This window comes from Nyctibius grandis, chromosome 10, assembly GCF_013368605.1.
Source record: "Nyctibius grandis isolate bNycGra1 chromosome 10, bNycGra1.pri, whole genome shotgun sequence".
Taxonomy (NCBI): Eukaryota; Metazoa; Chordata; class Aves; order Nyctibiiformes; family Nyctibiidae; genus Nyctibius; species Nyctibius grandis.
In genome coordinates, this window is record NC_090667.1 from 9850820 (window position 1) to 9878520 (window position 27701).

General features: G+C 40.2%; 1 protein-coding gene across 4 annotated transcripts; it reads right to left on the reverse strand.

Moving 5' to 3' along the window:
* Positions 1-323: 323 nt before the first annotated feature.
* Positions 324-27141, reverse strand: SFXN1 (sideroflexin 1). 4 transcript variants are annotated; one of them, XM_068408919.1, is made up of 12 exons: positions 27078-27141; positions 26340-26441; positions 14928-15102; positions 14107-14277; positions 12112-12210; positions 10959-11034; positions 9791-9876; positions 8403-8530; positions 7807-7856; positions 2588-2637; positions 1907-1954; positions 324-422 (listed from the first exon to the last, which is right to left on the reverse strand). In XM_068408919.1, the coding sequence occupies exons 3-12, from the start codon at positions 15089-15091 to the stop codon at positions 326-328; spliced, it is 969 nt and encodes a 322-aa protein (XP_068265020.1). In that variant the 5' UTR covers positions 15092-15102; positions 26340-26441; positions 27078-27141; the 3' UTR covers positions 324-325. The 4 variants fall into 4 exon arrangements, 2 of the variants coding, with proteins under 2 accessions (XP_068265020.1, XP_068265021.1); XR_011048842.1 differs by lacking the exon at positions 324-422 and adding an exon at positions 6085-6185 and having other exon boundaries at positions 1923-1954; XR_011048843.1 differs by lacking the exon at positions 324-422 and adding an exon at positions 6058-6185 and having other exon boundaries at positions 1935-1954.
* Positions 27142-27701: the final 560 nt, after the last annotated feature.

The following is a 27701-nucleotide window of genomic DNA, read 5'->3' on the forward strand; positions in this document are numbered from 1 at the left end:
GGAACAGGTGGCAAATCCGATATAATAGCATCTATTTTTCTTTGTGTGTTCTTGTTTATTGTTATTGTAGCTGCTTGAGAGCTTATGTAAATGTTTTTGGATATGTATGGTTAAACTTTTAATTGATACCAAAGAGGATAAAATGACTTTTTGTAATTTTTAAGCACTACAACGAGGAAACTCTTTAAATATAAAGCCATGCGGACGATTGAAGTTGTTTAACAAAAGGACAAGTTAAAAGTGAGCTCTCATCTTCAAATATGCTGACACATAATTCAAAAATAAGTTCACATTTCTCCTTGAAACATATTTTCCCTTCCTTGAATTATAATCCTTTATTAAAGTATACACGTTCTAGTTCAGGGCTGTTCTCTCGGATCTTGGCTTGCAATTCTGGCTCCAAGCGTGTTACAGACATAGAACTAAGCAAAAGGAACAGTAAAATGGTTATATATAACAAGCACTTGAATGTAAAATAAGATGAGCAATGCACATGGTTAAACTTCCTGCATTGTGAAAAAGAGTTTTCAGATCTTTTTTTAACTTCTTATGAAGGAATCATGCTCACAGACCAGGGGCAAATGAATCTCTGCTTAAAAGGCAATAAGATAGTCTATAGAGTCAAGAAATGGCTGTTACTACTACCATGAGGGTAGGAATCTATTTAGGTGCTTGAGGTTCTTGCTGGCAATAGAAACTTACCTTCCTAAAGGTGTTTTTATTAAATGTAAGGTATTTGCCTATTTAACTTCCTGTCTGATTTTATTCAGTTGAATAAAAGGTTCATTTTTATAGGAGTCATCTCACAGTAAAGTGAATTAAACTGCCAGGTCCCTTAAACAGCTGCAATTTCTTAAATACAGTCTAAGGTCTAATCTTCCCATGAACTGGAGAGCCCTGGTTAAAATCCCAAACTGTACCACACTTGCTATGCTAGTTTGTAAGTCCCCTGCCAGTAGCCTAGTGACATCTATTTACTCCAGTTCTCTGGGAACTGGAGTAAACAGGTGTGTCCCTGCCAGGCAGGGAAATAGATGGTTCCAGACTGCTTTGCTGTACTCAAACAACTGCATCAGATGAGAATTAGGTATTGTTTTCTGGGAGTCAAAGGTAGTTTAGCTGCTTAATATTAAGGAATTCAGCTCCAGCTTGCATTGTTTAAGTTACATTTGGCAGCTTGTCGTGTTTAGAAAACCACTAATACTATGAGAAGGCCAGCCTAGCTGAATTTAAGATTTAAGACCCTGTTCATACTACAAACCGCAAATTGAGCTAACTTTATTTGTAGGTAACCCATTCAGGTTTCATTATGATTTCAGCTATAATGAATGTTGTTTCTAAGAGAGTTTTCAGTACTGACCTACTTCTGTATCAATGAAAAGTCCTTTCTGGAAAAATATTAATCAAATTACAAATAAGCACATATAGTAAAGTGCTGTTCTATATAACCAGAGGAGTTTCCAGCTGAAAATAAAATGGGCTCTGGCTGTATTTCATGAAGCCATAACCTTACTGGACATGAATACATTGTTTGGACCACATTAGCTTTTTTTAACGAATCATTCCAGTGACTCCTAACTCTGTATCATCAAGCTCAAACGTCTCAGCTTCAACTAGCATGGTTAAACAACTCACCGAAACCTCTTGTTTGCTATCCCTGTGTAGCTGCATCTCAAGCTGCTAGGAGTTTGTAAACAAAAGAGCCCAACTCAGCTATTGTATATTACTGATGAGTAACATAGTTATTACTTTTACGAATATTCTCATGTTTATCACACTTGTTATATGGGAATTAAGACTGTATGTTCTAGGAGGCAATGGCCACTTGTTTCTGTCTTTTTGCAGTACCTTGCATGCATCTGGGAGTGTAACATTGAAGTAAGAATAATGTAACAGGAATACGTACCTTTTTTGAGGAAACAGTGCACAACAGAGGGGTGTTGCAAACACAAGACTAGAGGAGACAAAAATGGGTTTACAATGTCTAGGGTGCTAAAAGAGAATTCAAAACCCTTAGGCATGGTCTTCTAAGCAGAAACCTTTTTTTATAATACAGTGAGGTAAAGTTCCATGAAGTACTATGTAACCATTATTTCTCACTGCATTATACCTTATGAAATCATTTACCCACTATGTAGTACTAAATGCATCAATACCATGTTTACAAATGTGTATAAAATTATCATTTGATGTCCTTTTGGTGTTTTGCATTGCTGTGCATGACAACATAAAATGGTAGACAACAGCAAATGAAACTCCATTAACCAAATGTTTCAAGAGTTCACCAACCTATGGGATTAGATTCCAATTATTGTTTATGGAGGTAGCTGCCAAAGCATCTTTTCTAATCAAGCTGCTACATGCCTTTTTTGCCACTCCCTTTCTTCCTCCCTCTGCTTTTTTTGGCAGCTTCTTCCATTACTAACAGTTTTTTTTTTAATATATTATCAGTTACAGACATGGAAGTGAAGTAACTCATTAACTCTCTCAATGTTTTTTCATTAAACAAAGTGCAAATATCGCTACTTCCTCCAAAAAACCTACAAGTATCTCTTAAAATAGCAGACAGCCCAAAGAAATCACTTACCAGAATCCGACTAATCCCACTTGAATGGGAGCACTCATCCAGGGAAATCTCTGTTAAAAATAAACCGTGCACAGTGAGCTTCCCACCTTCCTGGCATTCTTGTATTGTCAGAGACAGATTGCACTTAAAAGACTCTTGGACACGAGGAAGGCAAAACAATTACCAGCACACCTTAAAGCTGAGCTCCCATTTGAGAGCCAAATCCCTTTGAAAAGGAGTAAGAAAACTCCCAGTGATATCAATATGTACACTATTATCCTCAGAAACTACAGTAGGTGGTTGACTGTTTTATGACCTGATCCTGAGTACATGGGCCATTTCTTTGAGTCACACAAGCCCACACTAGCTACCACCACAGACAAAGTCTGGAGCAGTGCCGCAGGTGCAGGGTGCTGCTGCCACACCTCCAAAGGGCACGGTGAATTTTGTCCAGGCACCCCTAAGAAGCGCTAGGTCTGGTTACAGCTCCTCTCTCTTCAGTGACATCAAATGGTTTTAACTTACAACTGGAGATTTACTTTGTGAGCAACTGCAGCCACCAACCATAAATACGGGAGGTGTCAAGGAAAAATGTAAGTTGGCCTCTCTTAGCCCTTTCTCATGTCTTATGATTTACTTTGATGTGTGGGAACTTGCCCCGCTGTAGCACAGTCTGGTACACTCCAGATTGGCAAGAGTTCGCCTTTATTAAAGGAAAAAAGTGTAGAAGAATTGGGGAAACAAGGCTGAGAAAGCAACACATAACCTTTGGATGCATTTTTAGCATATTCCTCATTACTGTAACTTTTGCAGAACTTGAAGGTATGCCAAGAAATACGACAGTTTTCTTGAAGGCCTTTAAATTACTTAGGAATCCATTCCCCCCATGTTAGAATTTTAGTTGAAATTAATTCCTAATGAAATAAAACCAGACCTGTTTAAATGACAGTATCTCCAGTAAGTAGGACATAGACAAGTGCTATGATAACAAGAAGTTGATTTTGAAACAAAACAACTAATGAGTTAAAAATCACGTTACAGTGGATGAAGTTTTCAATAAAGATGACTTTTTTTTTCTGCAAGAAGCATTTCTCAATATGTAGAAGTTAGAGGGGAAACTGGTGAACAAAAGATGGGCATTATTTGAGAGCAGAAATAGAAAAAAAGAAATTTAGGAAGCTCAATAGGACAAAGCCTGGTGCTAAGGAAGGTCACAGTGGTGTAAGAGGCATGGAAAATGAGCCTGTGTGGATTAAACTTTCTCCAGAGCCTGAGGGAGAAGAAATGATATAGAAGATTCCTCATTTTTTCTTTTTTTTTTTTTATCTTGGGGTCAATCTGTAATCCAGAAATGAGTGCAGAACAACTGTGCAATTCAGCAATAACCTGCAACAATAGATAACAAATGGAAAAAGACAGCAACAGCAAGAAGGATAAAGAGTGAATGCAGCAGTGCTCTGCTGGTCTGGCATGCCACTAAACACCTTCATTTGACTGTCTGCTGAGATAAATTAATTCAAAATGCTTAATCATTTTGTACATTGGGACAGTTCATGACAAGAGACGGTGTGACTGACAGCGGAAGGGATGTAGGATTGTGGCATTGAACACATTTAGGAACAGAAGTCAAACTCCGTACTGCAAATGACTTCAGTCTCTGAGGAGAATTAAGGGAGAGGGATGCTATGCATTGCAGTGTGAGCGTGGGACCTGAGATACATAACAGAAAAGCCCCAAATATTATTTTATAACTGAAAAAACTGTTGGAGGGTGTCATGAGAGTAATAGATGCCTTTATCAGAGTTGGTCATTAATCTGAGAGAGGTGTCTACTAGTACAGATAATATAAATAACGTCTATTTCATGTGGTGGAACATTTTTTGCCAAGGTTCTTGATCTGAGTTACAGCCTTTCTTTTTCAAGAACGTTACCAGGCTGCACTAACCAAGAAAGACGGTGAGGTAAAACTCTGGGAGGTCAATATTAAGAATTGAGTTGCCCAGGGAACAACGTAAAATAAAAAAGCAAAACTCAAATGCAGGTTGTACATCCCTACAGAGATAAAATGGAGAAGTACAAGACAGCAGAAGAATTTACTGTGTTAAGAGAACTACCATTTAACTCCACAAGAAGGCAGTTCCTGATGAATTAGGATTTAATTTCCAGATGTCTTTATGGCATCTTTAGTGGTTAGCACAAACAGAGAAAATGTAGAAATGATAATTAAGCAAACAAAAGCCATAAGGAGAATCAGCTTTTTTCTAACTGCTTCCTTTTATTGTTGGATCTCAAAATCTGTCAGCTTTGCCAGGTTAGCTATGCCTTTTTCCAAAAATAATGAATAAATCAAATGACAGTTAAATTAGGAATGCAGAGAGGACTCTAAGGCATAAGACATTCAAGAACTATGCTGCTTTAAAAAAAAAGTTGCTCTGTTCTAGTTTTGTAACAGTTTTGAATACATATTTTAGTTGCAGACTAAGAGACCCCAAGGAGCTTGTTTTAAGGATATATGAGGAAATTTCTGGAATCAACTTGAATGTTAATACAGCATGCAGAACTGGGGAGAAACAGTAGCTGAAGCTGTAAGGGTAGTAAGATAAATTAAAACTTCAGCATTGACAAGAATTTTCAGAAGTTTCTATGGAAAAAAACAAATTCTTTCCTTAGGAGAAAGGTTATCTGTAGCTAAAATAAATCTATAAATGCTGTGCCTCAGAGGAAGGTTGTTTATGGATCCTCCTGCTGCAGCAGATAAAGTAACTTGGTTCAGCACAGAGCTAGTCGAGTGTACGCCAGTAGGGATAATGAACATAGACATTATACAGCCTAATCAAGAACTACAACACTGCATAATCGCATCAAGGGCAGCCAAAGCCACTGCTGAAACCTAGAGCAAAAGCACATATATATAAAAAAATATTTTTTCAAGCCAAGAAATAATTAGATTCTTTTTGAAGCAGTAAGTATGTGCTTGCGTTCTAAAAACATTCTTGAGTCATTTTCTAGCAGTAACTTTCGGGAATATTGTTAATTCATGCTAATGTTACCATCAAAATGTCCTTGTGCAAAACAACATCAGAATATGGGGGATGAATAATGCTATACAACCTACATCTCATTGCAAATATCAGAGGATGATAGCCTGCTATCACTGAGACCAGCATTCCAGAAGCATTTCTTTCTACCTTACCGCAGAACATCATTCTATTTTCTTCATTATTTCACAGCCATTTGACTATTTTCTGGCCTTGTGTGTTAGTTAATAGGCTTTGGCAAGCACACAAGAATTATTTTCAAGAGTGATGGTGTACAAAGCAAAAGCTGACGAAAATGAGTTAGTAAAGCACTGTGTGGATGGTGTTGGAGTACTGCGGATGGGATGGTGCTTCTGAAACCTCAAGAGAACATGCAGAAGCTGCTTGTTAAAAATTCAGCTCATTCCTTAATGGTTTTAATACTAATCTCTACGATGTATTACCACTGACTACCTGCAGAGCAGTTTCACCTGAACTCACAGTCATTGAGGATGAGAGGGAGGAACAGGTGAGCATAAACGGTCATGATGGTACCAAAGACCACTGAGTAGTCACTGAAGAAATCGCTCATTTTTGCTGATCTGAAAAATTCACAACACCCTTATATTGATTATACCACACAAAAACAATAGATATTTGTCTCCAAGCCCTGAGAATTGTTGCAACTTCTTCACAAGTGTCATGTATTTGCCAGTTGAGTTGGTAACGTTTGTGACATTTCTCCCACGTCAAATACATATAAAATAATCTTTGCTCTAAATGTATGACTATTTTTTTTTAAACAAGGGTTAATGTTCTGGTTAATACATTCTTAACACAACAGTATCACAAGCCTCTTAAAGCTACTCAGCAAACAGGGTATGTGTCAAAAGAAATCAGCAATTAAGAATTAGCCAAATCAGTATAGGGCTCTTCATACCGCAGACCAACAGTGCATTTGGATGCACTGCAGTTTCACTTCTTTCCGGAGATATAAGTGGCACACACTGACTTTCACTCTCAAACTGAAATGCCACATTTCCTGTTTTTACATTCTGAGCAATAGTGTTTTCTGTTAACAAGGAGGGGAAAAAAAGCAAAGCACTTCAGGAAAAAACGAGTTTTTAAAATTGGAAGACACTTGGGACCCCTTCCCATTGCCTCAGCTATATATGCAGAAGCACTTTCAAATGGTGTATGTAACTGGGTAATGTAACTGCACAAGAAAAACGAAGGGCAGAAATAATAAATATAATTTAAAATATTTCAGAAAGCTTTATCTTAGACAAACAAAACCTGGCAACTTCCCCTATTTGTGCTCCCAGTCCCCATCCAAACCACGTCTCCAAGGGAGGGTCTGGGAACTCAGACCATGCTCTCTTTTCCTAACTTTTTGTAACAGGAAGGAACAAAAGCTTGTTCCCAGCTTGTTGGGTGGGTTTCATCAGCAGAGACTTTGCCTGGAGCCACGCAAGTAAGTAAATCAGTGGTATCAGCTAGTGAAGATGAAACTCTTTACTGGTAAAGAATTATAGAATTCCTCACCTGAATATTATTTCTCTTGTGTTTGACAACCCTATGATTAATTTCATTATTGCTCTTTACCCTCTCATGCACACACAGTGCATAATGTTGATTTAGTTTATATACTTACTATCACCAGGTGTTTGACTTCACACTACATTAGCATGAACAGAATATAGGAAATACATAATCTTTGATGACACACGTCCATTCTATGCCTACACTGCACTTGCTCATCCAGTAAATTTTAAAGGGTAATTTTCAAAAGAGATTTTTATCATCATTGTTGTTTCCAAAGTCAAATTGCTACTACAGCAGCTAAGTGAACCCCCCTTACTGATATCCTGAGACAAAAGCATTGTAAAATTTTAAAATATTTTTCTGATAAACTGTATTCCAAGTCTTGGTACAAGGAAGATTTATTTACTAGGACGAACTCTGCATTTTAAGAACAATTATAAAAATAACAAAAAAGGTTCATATTTTCTTAATGTTATTTTACACTGTGATAAAAAGAACCAAGCTATCTCTAAGGAAGGCATAAAGAAAGCGACAGCTGAAAGGAAGCTCTGCAGTGCTGTCCCCCCAGAGTGGAAGCACATTTGGGAGGCAAATGTGAAGCCTCAGAAAGTATTTTAAATTCATGAAAATATTAACTTAGGATATGAAATACATGTACGTACATTATCTAAGACTAACCTTTAAAAAGGCTCTCTTCTCCAATGTATTCATTATGAAGGGAGGAATTGCTGCAAATGAGAAAAAAAGCATTAACCTTGGAGAAAAAGGCACTTGGTTTTCATTTTCTGTTAAGATTAACTAATACCACAATACAATTTTCACAGCCTTTTGTCACTAACTGAGCTCTCATTTTATGTTGCCAATTCAAGATACTGGATTGGTATTTACAGAGCTAAATTCTCCTAATAAGCAAAACTTCTAACTTCACACATAACTAAACCTGCGCTCAGTAACTTGGCACTGGTCAAAGCATCTACTCTTCACTAAACTAATTCCACCCAAGCAGAATTTGTTACCATTCCTTTGCTATCTGTATCTTTTCCGCAAAAGCATCTCAGGAGCTTTTCTGCTGCACTTCAGCATAACACACTGTGGATGTTTTCACAGTAAGAAACGTACATTTCTTTGTAGAACTTCTTAACAGAAATGTAAATACTGCCTGCCAACTGTAAGAGAATTTGGCCCCTGAGAAAAATCACTTATCTAGAATTTAAGCTCTCTCTCACGTTAGGAACTGATAATCAGGAGCTGCACATGACTGCAGTTATTCTTACCCATGCCAGGAGCAGCCATAAGAATCCTTGATATAACCACCTGGGTAATGGCCTGCTGAGCTGCTTTTGTTGATTCACCCAGTCTGTTTCCATTCTCATCCGTGACGGGGATTCCAAACTTGAGTTCCCTGTTGCATAAGGGGTAAAAATAAAGCAGTGACTGACATGTATTTATTCACCTTTTTTGTCACCTTACCTTTGTCCCCTCAAGATTATCAATTTTAAGAGTTATGGGTTTTATTTTATTTTCCAAGTTAGCTTCTTTGTAAAACTCTTTGGCACAAAAATTTCAAAAGGCAGAGAAAGACCTGGAGAAAAATCTTCTGAAAAGTAAACAACTGACTATTTGTAACAGCAACCTGCTGCTTGAGCCTGGTCACGTGCATTCCAAGGGGGAAGAAAGGACATGTGTTATTTCTGTAGTCCACAGAAGGGAGAGGTTCCTTCAAAAAGCAATTCAGAAAAGAGGAATTTTCTGGACTGCTCTGGAAGTAGTCGGTCCTTTCTGACAGACAACACAGGGAATACAGGAAGATTAGTTTCACTGAACTAAAATGGAAGTCTTTGTGAAAATTCCCCTCTGGCATTCTAGTCTGAGTTTTCATTTCAACGACTAAGAACATATTTGAAAGCACAAAAGGATGCACAAAACAAACTACATTTCTGTAACTGTACTATTCTCTTTTTTGCTCAAGTGCAAGGTTAGGTGTTAAACACATACTGGGGAGAACCTTCAGGGAAGTGAGAAGCAGACGGAAGGCAGATATACTGAGGACTGCCTTTAATCTTCTCCTCATCTTTTATAAGAGAGAAAATACTACCATGGACTGAATTTCATTGTAAATACAAACTTTAACTACGCCCTTTTCTGCCTACAACCCTGTGTTTATAAGAGGATACTTTTAATTTGTTTTTCCCCACTTCTATTCTTAGTCCTAGTCAAATCAGAATACATATGAAATTTTGTTTCTGAGAAAGTGCATATTTTTGTAATCTCAGATGATTAAACAGATGATTAAACTGCAGAGCCTGTCTTCTATGACTAACTTCTGCATGTGGGATTTGAAGCACCATTTCTGAAATGACTGTACTTTTCCAAAGTGGAGTTTGTATTTAAAGGGTCCATGTGATCAGGTTTTGAAGCACCAGTACTTGGTTTCTGAGATCTAAGACTGAAGAACTCTATGGATATTTATCTGAAGAGAATGAGGATATTCCATTTTATACCTGTCACAACCAATCAATCAAAACAAGATCATGCATGAGGTTTTTGCAATATTCTGAAACAAGCTAAAGATACATAACATGCTTTATTTAGTAACTTACTGATCTAAAAACTCAATAACATCCTTTCTTCTAGAATGAGTGATCTTTGTTCTTTTTCCTACCTTTGTCTCATTAGTGGAATATTAATGCAGTTAGCAGCAGCAACAGCAGCAAAAGGAACAAACCGTCCTATAAGAGGTGAGACATGCTGTAAAAAACAGAGAGAGGAAAAAAGAAAAGAAAAACAAAAGGAAAATAATTACATCATCATTTTCTTTCCCAAAGGTCATACTAAAACGCCTCACGTGCTAATGACAGACCAAACTTATTTCCTTTACATTAAAATTCAGTGAAAACTCACTGGTGGGTCAGAGGTAAAACAATAAACAAACATGACATAAGTCATAAATATTTCTCTCAGAGTGAGCAGTGGCAGGAGACTGGCAAAAACAATCTTAATTTAGTAGCATCACTGGAGAGAGGTGTCAGCTTCTGAGCATGCCTGTCAGCCCAACAGCAACACTACAGACCGTCACTGTCTCCGCTGCCAAGGTCACAGCCAGCAACATCCATACCAGCTGCTTTGCAGCTGAGTGCACTGACTATGGAGGCTAGTCATCTAGTCAGTGCCTTGTATAATCTGAATTACTGTGCTTAGAATAGTCTCTCAAATAACTTGTCAATGCTCTACCACTCTCAGTACATTAAAGCATAAGCAGAGGGGTACAAAATAGATTTTTCTTCTTTTTTTTTTTTTTTTTGTAAAGGGTCTTTTTTCCTTGATTGTGTTGTGCACTTGTTAAAAGAACTTGAGTTTTCTGCATTTAAGAGTGGCACCTTCTTACAAGTTCTTCAGCCAGTCTAGAGTAGGCGTCCACGTCTGCAGAAGTGATGCTGCATAAAAACACACCTATACAGTTTACGGGATAATGACTCCACATTGTTGTAATTACACATCCACTTCAATTAACTTTCAAATGTGATTAGATACTTTGACATGTAAAAAAGAAACTGCAAAAAAGGCACCTTATTAGATACAGTTTGTATTAACAAAACACAAGGCTGTTTGATACACATGTAAGGAAGCCAGACCGTTTGAAATACATATAAAACCATCTACATGGGGCAAAAATAAGGCTGGGATCTAAAGAAGGGCGCTGCCAACGGCCACTACAACTCCGTACTGGGAGCTGTGCATAACATGACACAGATACACAGGAGGACGAATGAGCTGTTAGCACCTCATAGAACACCTGTCTACTTAAGAATGGAAAAAAATATCAGCCATACCTTTGTTAGTGCATTAAGTCCTAAAGCTGTTGCGACAGCACCCGTGGTAGCAGAAACATAGGCTGTTCCCAGCTGGCTAAAACAAAAATAAAGGCACTTGCACATGAAGAACAACTACATTTATGTCACTTTTAAAAATAATTACACTTTACACATGTAGCTATGCCCCCCAAAAAGTTAAGTAGACCTTTCTGTGACACTGCAATAAGATGTGGATGGAAGATTCAAATGGGACACTAAATTAAACACTTTTCTTTCCCTAGCAGTGAAAATCACACGCAACCAACATTTTAACACCGAATCAGGTTCTGCTGGTTCTGCATTGCTATCTGTTCAGTATTTTCTCATGTGTTTGAATGAACACCTTGAAGGATTTAGTTCTGTATTTAATTTCCTAATTGCTTAAACTAATAAAATCCGTTTGGATTTCTAAGGCCATATCGACAACAGTAATTAAAATCAACTATACCGAAACCCAGGCATGCAGGCTAGCTGTGCTGCAAACACCCAAATCCAACCCAATCTGCCCTAAAACATCCTGTACATACTTCCCAGCTAGGTGTATATCCTCGAACCCACTGCTTTCTCCTGGGCATCTATAAGCAAGTCATCCTCAAAACTAGGAAGTCAAGCACTGCAATTCCAGTCTCCTATTCACGATTTCTAGCTTTCTGCATCTATTTTGTCTCTCTCTTTGCCTTCAAGTAGAAACAAGTACTGTGCAGCCCAGTTCCTTGAAGGGTCCTCTTTTTGTACATAAGCACACAGTGCGGTGTGTGCTGTACTGCAGGGCACAGAGGAGATGACACAGAGAGCCACCTGAAGGTCCACACAAAATATCAACTTAGAAAATCCTGGTATAACACCAAACTGATGAGGCACTTTCAAATTGTTGAGCAATGCAACACAGACTCCTATTAAATCCTACATGGTTAAGTGCTTACGATCAAGGCTTAGGCTTATCTTTAATGGCAGAAATGGAGTTCTCACCTCCATCATTCTCAGACTTCTTGTCTGTGCATATCAAATTAATAATAAGCATAGATGAAAAAACTTATCCCTCTATCACCTCAAACTTTAAAGCCCAACCATGTTCCAGTACATCAGAGAGCAATTTATAAACACATCAGAAGTATCTGGTTCAGTGTCTGACCTGACAGTAATTGGGGCATCACCACTCCTGTTCGTGTAATTTACTATAGCATTGAAGGACTGGTTAATCCACTGCCAGAAAACCACTGCTGGTGTTGTTCTTCAAAAGACAAACAATTATTATTATTTTTAAAAACACAGTTGAATCAACAGCGCAGAAAAATGACAGCAAATCAAGAAAAGCAAGTGCAAGCAGTAATCATGCAGAGGTTCTTGTTTATCTGAATGAAACAATATAGCCAATGAGATACTGTCTTAACAATGAAAGTACAAGCTACTTCTAAGAATAGAATTTAAAAGCATTGTAATTAAATAGCAAGGTTCACCTGGGACAAAGATCTGTTGTAATAACAAAAGCATTATAGCAAACCTCTCTATAAAAAACACACAGAGAAATATGCAAAACACTAATTTCCAGAATACTTTTCCAGGGTTATTATTCCTTTACAGTCTGCTAATTCTCTTTGGAAGCTCCATAAGTAACTGAGAGGTGGATTTTAGGAGACAGGGTTTATCTTCTCAGTCTTCAAAAAGCTAATATGATGCCATTGTTTTAATAAATCCCTGTAATGGTAACAGGAATGTGGTTCTTATTGGAGGGCTGATATGGAAATTAGAAGTGCTAAAGAAAAAGCAGTAGTTGTACCAATTATTCTGTAAACAGTTGGAAAAGCAAAGAGGAGACGCTAGAGTTGAAGGTGTGTGTCTATCACAAGGCTTTGGTTCTGAAATGGGAAGATATGTTATTTCTTTAAATTGCAAAAAATTGAAAGATTCAGGAGATTTGAAAGTGTATTCTTATTCCCTGTTTTCCAGTATCTGAATGAGATGCCAAAGTAACAGTGATAAACTATCTGGCTTTCTTCCATCACTACTGCTGTTCTTCCTCCTTTCTTCCTGCACATGTGTAACTTTCCTGACTCATCTTTTCCTGTTCCCTTGCAACTGCAATATAGAGGATGTTAGGCTTGCTAGAAAGTTCAGGCATGACTCACATTGCCTTACTGCACGCCCAAGAGCCCTCCTAGACATAACAAGAAATTTGCTTCTTCCAGTGACGTGTAGTAAGATGGATGCTACACTGCATCATCCAAGGACTTCTACATAATCCTGTTTGCTGAGAGTTTGGTCCAAAGAAACTAATGTCTTCCAGGCTAATAAACCACCTAGATTTGAATCTAAATGATTCTACTAAAGTCATTGGCAAAGAAAAGGTTTATAGCTGCTATAAGTATATAGATAATAACAGAACATGCAAAAAGAATAACCAGTTAACAGGAAGCAGTGCTTGTGAATGGGCAGCTGTACGGATGGTTTTATTCATATTCTTGACTGTTTTTTAAACACACATGTATATATGCCCCGTTCAAAATGGCTGGAGTGTGAGTCAAGAATTTGTAAAATCTCAGCATCAAAACCGCTATTGCTATTTCCTCTGAACCTCCCACCAGTTCTTGCTAACAAAGCGTTGTGTCACAAAAATATTTCTAACATGGAGTCTACTAACAGATGATACTGGCTTCTGCTGTGGACTTCACTGTACTGGTGATTCAAGAACTACTGAGGAAATGAAAGGATCAAACAGGAGCTGGAGAAACTCAATGACTGATGGACCGAAGCATACTGAGTACTCACTTGGCAGACAGAACATCCTACATGCCAGATCTCTAAGGTTAGAAATTCCCAGGTATCTCCTCCTCTTTGGCCTCCACACAACTCTCCTACAAGGATGGGATTTTGGAACATTCAACTTTCCCAGTTTGAGGAAAAGCAGGATGGTGAAGGAGAGGGGCTAAGGGCTTATCTCTCAACTACTTCTAGAGGAAACCATTAATCAGTGTGAGGGAAAGCAGAGAGAGAAGAGAAAATGAAGTGAAATTTTACATTTTGAAATATTTTTTATAAATCTTCTAAAATGCTCTTTTGACAATAACAGTGATTGTCACTTATCTCATTTATAGGCAAATATTTTATGTGTTATATTGCCATTACTTACCTATAAAAGGTCATCATACAACCTGTGATAGTCATGTTCATGGGTACCTGAGCTGACATTCGGCCAATCAAGACCATCTTTTCACCAGTGTCCGGGTGAAAGGCTGAATCATAGATATATTTTGCTCTCCACAAGTCATCTTCTGTCAAGCCAGGTGCCACGATACCTTGTCTTGGGACAAGTTAAAAAACAAAACAAGACAACAGCAAAAAGCACAAGTGTTACACAATGCTGCAACCCCCAGTGACAGGTTGCCACAAATGCGGTATCAGAGGATTTTGGGATGTTCATACTAAGTTAAGCTAGCCTCATAGTTAGCTTGTAGATCTTCAGCTTTCAAATGGACTGGTGAAATACAAAGAATCAAAACTCCCAGCAGTGGTTATGTTGGCTGAGCTGATTTATCCAGCACTAAATTTCCATTTACTCAAACCTATACTAGGTCTCAGAGCTAAAACGTAGAGCTAAAATCTCTGGAGTCATTAGCGTGAAAATTTACTTTGCAAGTATTTAAGAAACTACTTGCTTCAAACAATATAACATGTAAGAGAAAGTTTTAAACTCTGTTGTCATATTAACTATTTTCAGAACTAGACACTTCTGTATTTCAGAATACTTAATAGGGGTTCTCAGATGGCATAATTTCCCCATTCATTACCAAATTTGTTTTTTAAAAAAAAAGTGTTTCAAGCTCTGAAATAAGAAGAAAGACTGGTGCAATGAATACAGTGTTTTAAATATTTCCTTTGAAATATATAACCATGTACTTATCATTGACATGGATTTTTTTGGGCCAGCAGTAAAAGTGATCAATGCCATACCTGTAATCATGCACAATTTTTCTTGCATTTTCCAGCTGGGCATCAGATAACAAAATATTCCGGGGGTCTGTTACAGTAAAGAAGTGACTGGCTCGTCCAACAAAAGTGCTTTGATCCCATCGGGGCTCCTTGATATTAATATTTAATGGTATATCTGCTGACATCTTCAAAAACTCTGTGAAGAAAACATGAAAATGTACAATTCAGAATTCCACTTATTTCATAATGTATCTATAACCTGAAAGGTGAAAAGTGGTTGTGCTTAGAGTAAAAAAACAAACACCAAACAACTAGCAGAACTGAGGCTTAAAGGGGCAAGTATATCTCCAGAAAGCAGAGGAGGTCAGATATCATCACGGGTTTTAATGAGGTTGATATTGATAGAAGTAAAAAAGCAAGAACTTAGTTAATTGTCTACAGAAATGTTTCTGTGCCTGTTTCCCCAAGGCATTTATACATTGTATCTTTGTAAGAGTATGAGTATCTGATTACGAGGTAGAGGTACATCATATACATGTACAAATATCTGAGGATGAGGCAGATGCAAAGGAAGTATAGAAATTTATTAATAACTAGCTGTACTATATAACAATACACTAATCAGAAGTGTGCTTTATTTCAATGATGAATTAGTGTTTGCTGAAAATATTGTCTTGAAGGGAAGGAGAGATTAAATATTTCAAGAGATGCCTGAAGTGCTGCTATAAAGTGCACTGGCAGAAGAAATCCTTAATAAAATCCAGTTAACTTCTCTGGCATTGCAAAGCAAAACAAAAATTAGGAACACAAACCCAACAATTTCTTTTAATAAATGTTGTTTCTCTAAATCCATGTTTTAACAAAACAAAGATTATATAATGCAACAATTTGCCACATTATGAACACATGACCAGATCTCCTAATGATACTTCAAAGATGGTTAAAGAACTACAATGAAGGGCACTGAACTAACATATTTATGCATTTATGGGGCCTAAAGCCCAGAAAATTAAAAATTACTTCAGGATGACTAAGTTTACTTCAACATGTAATGAAAGAAGGACAGTCCCTGAATAGCACAAGCTATAGGAACTTCAACTTTCTTAAGATAAACTTCTGCAACATATTCAATAGCCAGTTTAAAAAAAAAAAGCCATCCTCCAAATAGTCCTTGTCATTCAAATGGCTGAAGTAAATTTGATCTATAAAAATACAGATGATATCACATAGCATTTAATCTGTTTTAATAGGAAAAACATCATCACTCTGAGGACAACTGATACACATAGTGTAAGCGGCCACTGAAGAGTATTTTCATCTTCACTCAAGAACACCGCAAAGTTGTCTGAGACATTTTGGTCAATTTGATGAAACTTATATGATGTAGAACAGAAAAAAATCACAAAAAGAAAGTAACTAATCATGTAAAGTGTCTCCATCATTAATGTGAACTTCATGGGAAAAAAGGAGAGACTGCTCATGAAATCTGAAGACACTATTGTCCATCTCTCAAATGTAATTATGATCCTTCTCTACCTCAAGTGGAAAAACTTGGAAGTCTTTGGGAAAGTAAACTTCTACAGAAATAAAGGCTTAAATCTCCCCATCTATCATAAACAGCCCTAACTTGGCAGCTTTAAGCAACAGGAAGGAGGAAACTAATAAAATATTTAGAAGACACTTAGAGCAGCATTTCTAGCAAAACCCAAAAACAATCCAAAAAAGTCTGTTCTTGAAAGTGACCTAAATCAGCACACAGTCGTCCAAGAAGGAGATTATACAACTTTGCAACATGTCTTACAGGAACCATGAAATCAACTTTTTATCAGATGAGGACTGTGTAAAAATTATTCTGCCTTGAACCACTCATCTGTCAGAATTGGTCTGAGAGTAGGAATTATTCAGGGAAAGGACTGTCTTCCCTGCATTTACCCAGACTTCGCATTTTTATGCTTATATAATAGCACAAGCATGACTCTTACTTAGGACCTCTGTGGTCATTATTACTGTGATTACTACTGTGACTAGCAGCCACACACTATTTTATGGTGTACCATATAAACATTATGGGAAATATTTGGTTTTCTGATATATCGTCTGCCAGGAAGAACCGCCAATGACATTCAGATTGCTCAAATTCTTCCCAATGTTACACGTGCTCATGGAGTCAATAGAAACTGTGGATGCATAAGCACGATGGCACTGAGCACCAGACACAATTGTAAAGCTGTAAAGACAGGGTTGCAAAAATGCAGAATAACTGCATTATACATGAAGATAAGCAATGTTCAAAGAGGATTCGGCAAGTACATTCTACTCAGCACTGCTGAATATTCGAGACAAAGTCCCACATATGGTAACAAAGAAAGCAAAGTAACCTCCTGCTAGTACACCAAACTTTGAGAACTCAGAATGTATTAAATAAATAATAATGAAGGGTTGGCCTTCGCAATCACAGCATGATTAACAGCTGAATGATGAAAATGTCGTATCTCAGTGAGCATTACTAAGCAAGTTTGTTAAAAATTTCTTAGAAAATCCTAATTTGGTGCCACTCAATAAAAACATCCTTCCTTTCGTACAGTTACAGGTAATTAAAGTTTCTTTAAGTTAAATAATCACTTTCTATAAAAAACCCAAAGAGTTTGTTTTCATCAAATGAAAAAAAACCAAAACAAAGCATTTAGGATGTTTATGTGTTATTTTTATGTTTAGCTTGTATTATTTATGATAGAATAGTGAAAAACAAAAAGCATTAAATAAGAAAGATCTCTGGTTTCCACCAGACTCAAGCTCTTCCTTGAACAAATAATCTCCAATTCTATAGAACAGATCTTATTACTGAATTTTACACAAGCTAAATCAATTTGGTTAAAAATCACACAAAAATTATAACCACACAGATATTTCTGTGTCCTGCTCTTTAAATTTTCCTGACATCAGGAGCACCTCAGAGCTGTACTGGCAAAGCAAAGCTGTTTACCTTTGCAATGTAGAGAGCAACTGTGCAAAACCAAGCTGTGTTTCTACAGATATTGTTGAATTCTGGATAATCACACAGAATCACAGAATCACAGAATGTTAGGGATTGGAAGGGACCTCGAAAGATCATCTAGTCCAATCCCCCTGCCGGAGCAGGATTGCCTAGACCATATCACACAGGAACGCGTCCAGGCGGGTTTTGAATGTCTCCAGAGAAGGAGACTCCACAACCTCTCTGGGCAGCCTGTTCCAGTGTTCGGTCACCCTCACCGTAAAGAAGTTTTTCCTCATATTTATGCAGAACCTCCTGTGTTCCAGCTTGCACCCATTGCCCCTTGTCCTGTCAAGGGATGTCACTGAGAAGAGCCTGGCTCCATCCTCATGACACTTGCCCTTTACATATTTATAAACATTAATGAGGTCACCCCTCAGTCTCCTCTTCTCTAAGCTAAAGAGACCCAGCTCCCTCAGCCTCTCCTCCTAAGGGAGATGTTCCACTCCCTTAATCATCTTCGTGGCTCTGCGCTGGACTCTATCTAGCAGTTCCCTGTCCTTCTTGAACTGAGGGGCCCAGAACTGGACACAATATTCCAGATGCAGCCTCACCAGGCAGAGTAGAGGGGGAGGAGAACCTCTCTTGACCTACTAACCACACCCTTTCTAATACACCCCAGGATGCCATTGGCCTTCTTGGCCACAAGGGTACATTGCTGGCTCATGGTCATCCTGCTGTCCACTAGGACCCCCAGGTCCCTTTCTCCTACGCTGGTCTCCAACAGCTCTGTCCCCAACTTGTACTGGTACATGGGGTTGTTCTTGCCCAGATGCAGGACTCTACACTTGCCCTTGTTATATTTCATGAAATTTCTCCCTGCCCAACTCTCCAGCCTGTCCAGGTCCCTCTGAATGTCTGCGCAGCCTTCCGGTGCGTCAGCCACTCCTCCCAGTTTGGTGTCATCAGCGAACTTGCTGACAGTGCACTCTATTCCCTCATCCAAGTCATTAATGAATATATTGAATAGAACTGGTCCCAGTACCGACCCTTGAGGGACTCCACTAGATACACTAGATTAAAGACACTCTCCCGTGAACAGTGCTATATTGTGAAAAAACAGACCATCTTCTAAAATGGTCTAAAATGGTAACTGCTGGTTTTGCAAAGTAGTACCCTATGAAAGCACTGTGAACTCATCTATTCTAACATTCTTTTCCACTTAAAAAAAAAAATCTGTACATTAGGGCTGGTAAGTCATTCGGTGAATGCTTCCCTATTGGTATATTATTTGTAGGAAAGTCCAAGTTTCAATATTTTTATAATTAAATTATCAGTTTCATTAAGAAAGACTAAAAACTGCTTAGGATAGCTTACGTTAATCTGTTTAAAGCTGTCTAATGAATGCTTAATAAAGCAGTCCATAAATAGAAGCTCCTTTTTTTTTCACTCTGATTAGCATATATACCACTGGGTTGTCTGTGAATTGTTTTTATATACTTATGATACCTCTGTCCACAAAACCACGTCCTTTAGTAATAAGAAATCTAAACGATAAGGATCTGCCTTCACTGCAGATGGTTCATGGTTCAATTCAGGATCGTTTCACTCCATTTCATTTAGCCTACCCCAGCGAAGGTGGATCTACAGAAAATAGAAGACTTAACCACTTTCATGTCCTATCTTTATCCCCCACACACTTGATCTACTCTGTGTCCGCTCTGATGCTCCTTGAACCACGTGTGCTGATAAAACTTCCTACCCTAGCAGCAAACTAATGCAGCAGAAAGAAAAGAGAGGCCAGCTCAGTCCCCTGGATTGGTATGTTGAACTGGCACATCAGAAGGTCTGGGAGCACAAAAGGTCTGCACTCCCATGCTCCTTCAACAGACTAACCGGTGGCCACTTTGGGTTACCATTTTGCTCAAGTTCAGGATCTGCAGATGCGGTGGGAGCCAGGCATAATGCAAATCTTGACGCCTAGCCTTAAATCTGCAGGGAGGACAAAGAACAAGAAACATAAAGCATAGATCATTTTAAATGTTTTGGCTTGCCAGAGTCAAGACATTGAAAGTCTACATTATAGACCAAGAAAATGGGTGCAAGAGAGACCTAATTTGCTGTGAACTGGAAAAACTCTCAGTCCTTGTGTGTCTACGTAGCAAAAAGAAGGTATGATGGTAGAAAGAGCTAACATGATCTAAGTAGTAGGGGTAAGAGAGTAGTCAGGGTGGCCATAACACATGCTAGCAGAGTGAAAGCACCCCAAAGACAACACACAACCACTCCGGTTGCCATCACAAGGTAAAACTCCTGCTTCCACGCCTTCCTCACTGCTGTTACCCATGCTAACCAGACTAAGCTAGCAGAAGCAAGTCAGCACATGCTTTGGTCTCTCTTTCTCCTTGTAAATCTACCAAAAAAGGGTTAGTGCTGCAGCAGCAAAAAGCAACCTAGCAGGAAAATGAAAAACATACTTTAATGGAGGACCCTTGGCATGTGCTACAGCAAAAGATTATGCTTGAAATCACTGTGTCTGTTTAGAAAGACAGCAACAGAAAACACTGACTTTACTATTACTAATCTCAATAAAGGATAGTATACAGCCTCCAACCCTGCATAGGATAAGGGGGGACAGGACAGGTGTCCACCTTGCAAAAGATTAGATCTCATGCAAAAAGGGATTAAAACCTTAGGTGACAGCTATTTAAGTGCACAAAACCATTTTCTTCTAAATGATGCAATTGACATAATTGACTTGCACTTCAAGAATATACGTAGGAACAATGCTGTTCTAAATAAGTTTAAAATAAAAATCATAAAGACTGTGGGCAGGGACAGACCACCAACGGCCACAGAGAAGGAACAGATGTTGTACATACAGGTGAGTGTAAAAGGTTCAGACACTGGAATAACAGAATTTGGAAACACATAAAACTTGCAGTGAAGTAAAAAAGGTCGCTGAGTTTGCCAGTCTTGGGACTCTGAGTCACAGATCTGTTACAATGGTGCCTAAGAGAATCAGTGAATTTCTGTCTTGAAAACTTACACATTTTCCAGCAAAATATTTTTAGAATAAAAGCCCCATCTCCTGTATTAAAGAGACCGTATGATGCTGCTTATGACTTATCAGCCCCTATTAGTAAATGCTGAAAAGGGAAATAAATCCCATAAAGCAAAACCAGAAGCCAATAAAATGCCTGTGTACTTCGAAGCGATCCTCTTATAAAACAAAATGTCCAACTATAAAGTAAAAATGGTGACTGTGCACAATGGTTTCAACAATATATTATCCAATAGCCATGCAGTCATCATCATAAACTGTATGGCTTTTTTTTAATTTTTATTTTTTATTTAAACAGTGAGACTGTAAAACTGCAAGAAATAGGTACAACACCCTCAGTTTAAGTTGCTGCAACAGTATTTTACCTAGCTGTCACCTTAATTTTCAGATACAGTTTTAGAGGGGTGATGCTGTTTGCACAATCCATTCAAATACTCAGAAACAAAAGCACTGTAATAAAGCTATTTAAGAATTAATTATTATTTTAACTACAATGCTTTGTCAACGGTGTAACTCCACTACCTTCAGTGACATAATTCTCCCTATTCATTAAGTGTCCCCAAGATTTAAGTTCTCGTTATCCATATATCCATAATAGAATTGTGTAAAGAAAAAATAAAGGACATTTGGGTTAAATCAAATTAAAATAAATCCATCTGAACCCTGAGATAAGTAGAAAGTTTGCAAGGGGACTGGAAAGTAAATGCACAAATCCTCTAGAGCAAAGAGAAAAACGTTTGCTTTCTTACAGTCAACTAATGAAGGCAAACTTCAACAACTACCTAACACTTAACTGCCTATATATGAGCATCTGAAATTATTGTTCCCACCCCTGTTGCTATTCAGTAAGTACCAAGAGAGGGGAGATCACCTGGGAAACAGGACAAAACTCTGAATCAACAACACCTTAAATTTTAAGGTGGAAAGGTAAGCAGCAAAATTACCCAATCTGATCTTGAAACAACTCTTCCTCAAACAACTCAATTAGCAGATGATTTGGGAAACAACATTAATTTTATAAACATATAATTCCTGTAATAATCCATAGTGAAATGTCACTTTGAGGTCATGTTCACACAGGAGGATCAGCAGTACTGGAAAGGATAAAAGACAACATCACAACACAGTCAAACAGTTAACATCTATCATGGAAAATACGCAGTAAAGAAGGAAATAATAGATATTTTCGGTGTTTAAAAAATCAGATCAATTAGAAAGATATTTAATAGAACCACTTGTACCTGCAAACTCTGAAGCTGGTAATAGTCCACACTAGGACATTAAACCAGTAATAAAGAACGGACTATGCTCTCTGGCACATTCATATTATTAAACCCTTTCAGTTTCCAAACTAGGGCGGCTGTATCCAAACTGCCCATGGAGAACGGCAGCTAAATCCTCCCTCGTGCTGCCGGATTGTCTGGGTGAGCATCAGCTGTCCCGGGCAAAACCGCCCCACGCTGCGCTCCAGCGAGTTAACAATACAGGGGACCATGTTCCCGTGACCAGGGACAATTTTTGGCGCTGTTTAGCTCCCCAGCACCGACACAGAGGTTTGATTATCCACGGGTTTCACAGTGCCGCTATGCCCATGTACCAAGGCATATTTTCAGAATCATAACTGCGATCGTGTGTTCATAAAGTTTTTCATAAACACATGACTGTCAAGCTAAAGAAATGGCCGCGGCTTGCCATGTACTTGGCACCAAAAGTTGAGCTGAAGATGTGGTTCTGTAGACCGGAGGCAATTCGATGTGGTGATACAGATGGCAGATCAGAGAGGACACCGCTGTGTGAAACTGCACTTCCCAAGTGCTTTAAAACAAATTTCACTGCCAGCCTCTCCTCTACCACTCTCTCTCCAAATCTCCCCGCTGCTGCCTCCTCATCTCTCTCCCCAACGCTCTCCCAGCCCTAGTAATCATAAAATAAAAACAAACTAAAAAGCACGGTAGAACTGACAGCTAAAACTAAGGTCTTTGTTTATCTGAAGAGAAACTCTCATATTTTCAATAACTTTCTACAAAAATCTTTATTTTAAATCAATAGTTCTTTGACGATCTTCTTCATCTTGTACTTTCAATCAGAAAGCGACATTGAACTGAGCTGGAAGCCCCAGTACCAAGCACACCCAAATTTCTTGCCCTCTCTGATCAGGTGGAATCAATTACTAGTTCATGGTCTAATGTTTAATACTAACACTAACTGGAGGGAAAAAGAGGACTTAATAATAAGTGAGAGTGGTCCCTCTTAAAAAATAATTACATAAAACCCAGCACAAAGTCTGATCAACAGTTTTAGTACAAAGGCTACGTTTAGATTTGCCACAGAACCAGCAATAGGAGAAGACTTTAAACCTTGTTTAAAGGTTAACAACAGCAGTTGCAGCAATTCTACAAAATGCAGATTCAGGAGTTGTCAGGAGTTCAACTCTCCGCTGTTCCTTTTCAAAGTTCACATTTTAAACATCACATTGAAGGTCGTATAACCACTTTTCAAACCAAAGCAACAGCCAAAAGAGTAGTGATGACTATTTAATTTATTTCAGACAGTAACACACCACTCAATTTTGAACAACCCAGACATTTGATCATTTATTTTAAACAGTATTGCACGACTGAATAATCCAGATGGGCACATGATCTGGGAAATTCCAGGCAACTTAAACACATGCAGCAGTGCACGAATGATGAAAAGCAGCTTCGCTACCTTCCTTGGAACCACTTGTATTTTCTTATGTTAGTGACATCTTGTATTTTAACCCAAGTCTTGAAAAAATCCACTCCAGAATTAAGAAACTTTGTCAGGTATGTTGTTAATTTTTCCAGTATCTAAGCTAAAATTGGGAATAGAGTGACACAAAAAGAAATTTTGTGATGGTATAACTGTGAACCCAATTCTCCATGTCTGATCTAAATACACATTTTTAAAGCTACAGTCACTGTTCTGAGTCAAGAAGCACCCCTAATGACAAACTGTCCATTCCTTGAGTGATGTAGACAGTTTAGGTTGCCAGGAGAGTGCCATTGTCAGAGAGAATATTTGTGAGAGAAACTTGCCCGAGAACTACCCCAGAAGTAGGCTTTCCTCAACAGATACAAACGCCTGAATTCTCTTGAGTGAGGATCCTTCAGCAAACATCCTTAGACTGGGTACCGGATAGGGTACTGCTTCACTCTATACAGAATTTTCTGGTGCTTTTTGCTTTTATGGGGGTTGGAGTTCAGACTATAGCCTCCTGCACCTTCCCCTACAGAAGTGGACACTATTAATGAGAGCGGCCTTTCACCTCTCTTGCAGGCAATTTCAGAAAGTAAGCAAAAACTGAGCTGGGGGAGGGAGAAGTCTACAGAGAACTCTACGTCCAAAAGCAGTGCAGACATAATCGTGATAATGAACATTGCGACATCTCACTTCTTGGTGCCCAACTCCCAACCTGCAACCTGCAACCCTCTGTTACAAACCATGGGACACGCTGGGTACTCTAGCTTAAAAGAGAATTCAAACTCAAATTCAGAGGGCAAGCGAGTAACCTCGCTAACACAAATGCTGTAACTTGTATGGTGTCCTTTACCAGGACTTAGACCCCTAATTTCAGGTGATCAGGTCATACCATGATCCACAAAATCTCCTAGAGGCAACTATGTGTTCCTTTTTTGAAAAAGGAGAGTGAGGTTTTTCCCTGAAAACCCAGTAAAAACAGAAGGTAAGAGCAGTACCTTCTTCTCACCAGAATCCTATAGAAGGAATAGTTTGAAAGTTACGTGCAGATTCACTAGGAGAGAGATAAAAAGATGTGACAAACTTAGGCCCCTAGATCTCCATTCTTCAAAGCAGTTCCTGCAAAGATTGATGTCCAGCTGTCCATGCCCTGTTCTGGGAAACGAGAGATGTAGGCTGGAGGATCTTTAGGTTGAGAAAAGTACCTGCTGCTATAAAATGGGGAGAAGAACAGCTTCTCTTCTTCCTCTGGTTTATAAACCAAAGCGCCTATGGCTGCTGCTTTGTTTTTGCACAGCTGAGTTCTTTTGAAGCATTTCCCATGCTGCTTTGACAGAGAAATACCTAGGGATCCTGTTAGGCCTCTTTATTCCTCACATAACACATTGTCCCTTTTGGGGGCTCCTTTGCCTGAACAAACTCAGATTTGTCTTTTCCAGGAGCAACGCCCACCACAACAGCTGCTCTGTTGGCTTAGGAGAAAGGATAGGAAATGAACTACCTTCTGATTAGTAAAAGGTGACCTATTCTACTTTAAAACTACAACACATTGCAAAGCAACAGCAGAAAGGCAAACCCAGCTACTACCCGTATTTTAATTGCTCTGGCAAAGAAAAGAACACAATGCATTCTCCAGGGATGTCAATCACAGCAGTATAATTAGTCCAAATGAGAAGCACTAATAGATTTTTAGGGGAAGAAAGCATTTTTGCATGATGGCAAAAGAGCACGTATCAGACTCACTGGGGCCATTACGCAATGGTATTCCTCTATTTGCATGACATTTGCCACCAGAGTTTGAAAGAAGCAGCACAGCTGATGACTGGGAGAAGTATGATGCAACGTACTTACACCAAATGTTAACAAAGCCACGTGCCAAGTTTTCTCTCCCCAAAGCACCTTCTACCAGTAAATATCTACTTAAATCACAAGGAAAAAAAAATCTTTGCCCTATGATTTTTCTTACTGCAATCATAAAAACAAATTGAATGCTAGAGAAGGCAAATCATGGCAACACTACAAGATCCTTTTTTTTTTTGCTTATAAATGTACGTCCCGTTTGTAGCCTAGCAACAAAAGCAGCAGTCTGTGTCAAATGGATGGAGCCTGCTGCTGGGGCTCTCTCCTCAAAACAGCAGCCATCTTTGGCGTGTAACTTGACGAGAGATTTCATCATTCTGCATTAAAGCTACCTCCAGATGTTACAAGGTTGCTGCTGCCAGCTCAGCAGTGTCGGCTTTCAATTTGCCACCTCTTCTCCCATCGCATGAGGTATCTCGCAGAGACACGTCACACATTCACCTTGTCTCTTCATTAAGAGAAATAACGCTTCTTTGCTAAAAAGGGTTAGTGCAAGCTCTTATTTTATTTCAGTCCTGATTGCTGCAAGCTTGTCTCTGCTCATTTTTTACCCCCTCCATAAACTGAAGTAGGATTATGTGTCTCTACTCAGGCAAGTTCATAGCCCTCTTCTGTAGTTTTTCCACTATTTCATCTCTTTCTGATACGGCCTATACAGGTAATTTTTTAATTGCACATTAGTACAAAGCCAGTCTTCACCACCCCCCCCCCAATACCCATTATAATCACAATAAATTATTTATAATACAGTAAATTAAAAAAATAATCTATGTTCATAATTAAAATCCCCGCTTCTGGCTACCAGATGTCTGACCTCCAAGTTATTCGGTGTGTTCCTCCCCTGGAAAGGACGATTCTTCAGCAGGGAGCCTTGTTTCTTGCAGGCCCGGGATCCGTGCAGCTGCCACGCACCACCCTGTGACACACAGCCCACGCTCAGGGGACAGCTCGTGGTCAGGGGGAGATTTTGGGAGCGGGTGGGCAAGCAGAGAGCTGCTACGTATGCAGGGAGGAGGTGGGAGGGGAGGGCTTCGGCAGCCCCCAGCCAGCTGTCTGGCACTGTGAGAGGCCAGGCAGCACCTCCCCAGGAGAGGGGTGACCCGCTGGGACACTGGCTCTGCTCCCACAGAGGGGACAGGGTGACATATGGGGCAGGGACCCTGCAGAGGGGACAGGGTGACACATGGGTCTGGGCCTCTATGGAGGGGATGGGGTGACACACGGGGCTGGGACTCTGCAGAGGGGACTGGAGTGACATGCGGGTCTGGGCCCCAAGTGGATCAGGGACTCTGCAGGAGTGACAGAGGGGACAGATGGGTCTGGCCCCTGTGGAGGGTACGGGGTGACATGCAGGGCTGGGCACCTGCGGAGGGCACCGGTACGGCACAGGGGGTGACACCGGCGGTGACACCGGCGCTGGCTCCTCCGCTCGCTCCCCAGCCCGAGGCCCAGCCCCACGGGAACCCCGAGCCCCGGCGACGCCCCTTCCTTTCCCAGCCCCAGCCCCGGCCGCGGTCCCGGTCCCGGTCCCGGTCCCGGCCCCGCTCCTCACCGCGGCCGCCGCGCGCTGCCGGCTCCGCGCGGCCCTGGCCCCGCCGCCCGGAAGAGGCTCGCTCGGCGCGGCGGGCGAGGGGCCGGGGGAGGCGGTCGGGCCGCCCCGCGCCGCTTCGCTCCGCCCCGGCGGGGCCGGGCGGGGCCGGGCCGGGCCGGGTGGGCGGTCAGGCGGGGCGCGGCGGTCCCGCTGGAGCCGGCGGGAGCCGCCCGGGATGAGCCGGCGGTCCCGGGAGCCCGGGTTCCGGCGCAGGACGGCTCCTCCGGCGCCTCCCGGAGCGGCGGTGCCTCCGCTGGGCGCCCGTGTGCTGTCGGTGGCCGCTCGGCGTTGCGGAGGCAGCTCGGGCCGTGGCAGGGCTGCTGTGACCGAGGCGAGGGGAGCTGCGGGGGCAGTTCCCGGGCCGTGACGGGCCGCCTGCGCGGCAGGAGGGCGATGCTCGGGCTGGGGACGGCCGGATCATCGGGCAGCCGAGGGGGAGCAGCGCCAGGAGCGGAGGAGCCGGTGGCTCCAAGGCTGCCCGGACAGCAGAGATGGATTTCTACTTGCGTTCGCATTTTCATCGCTCCCGCTTTAGTACGTATTGCAGAAACCCAGAAAACAAATGTGAAACCACCACGTATCCTT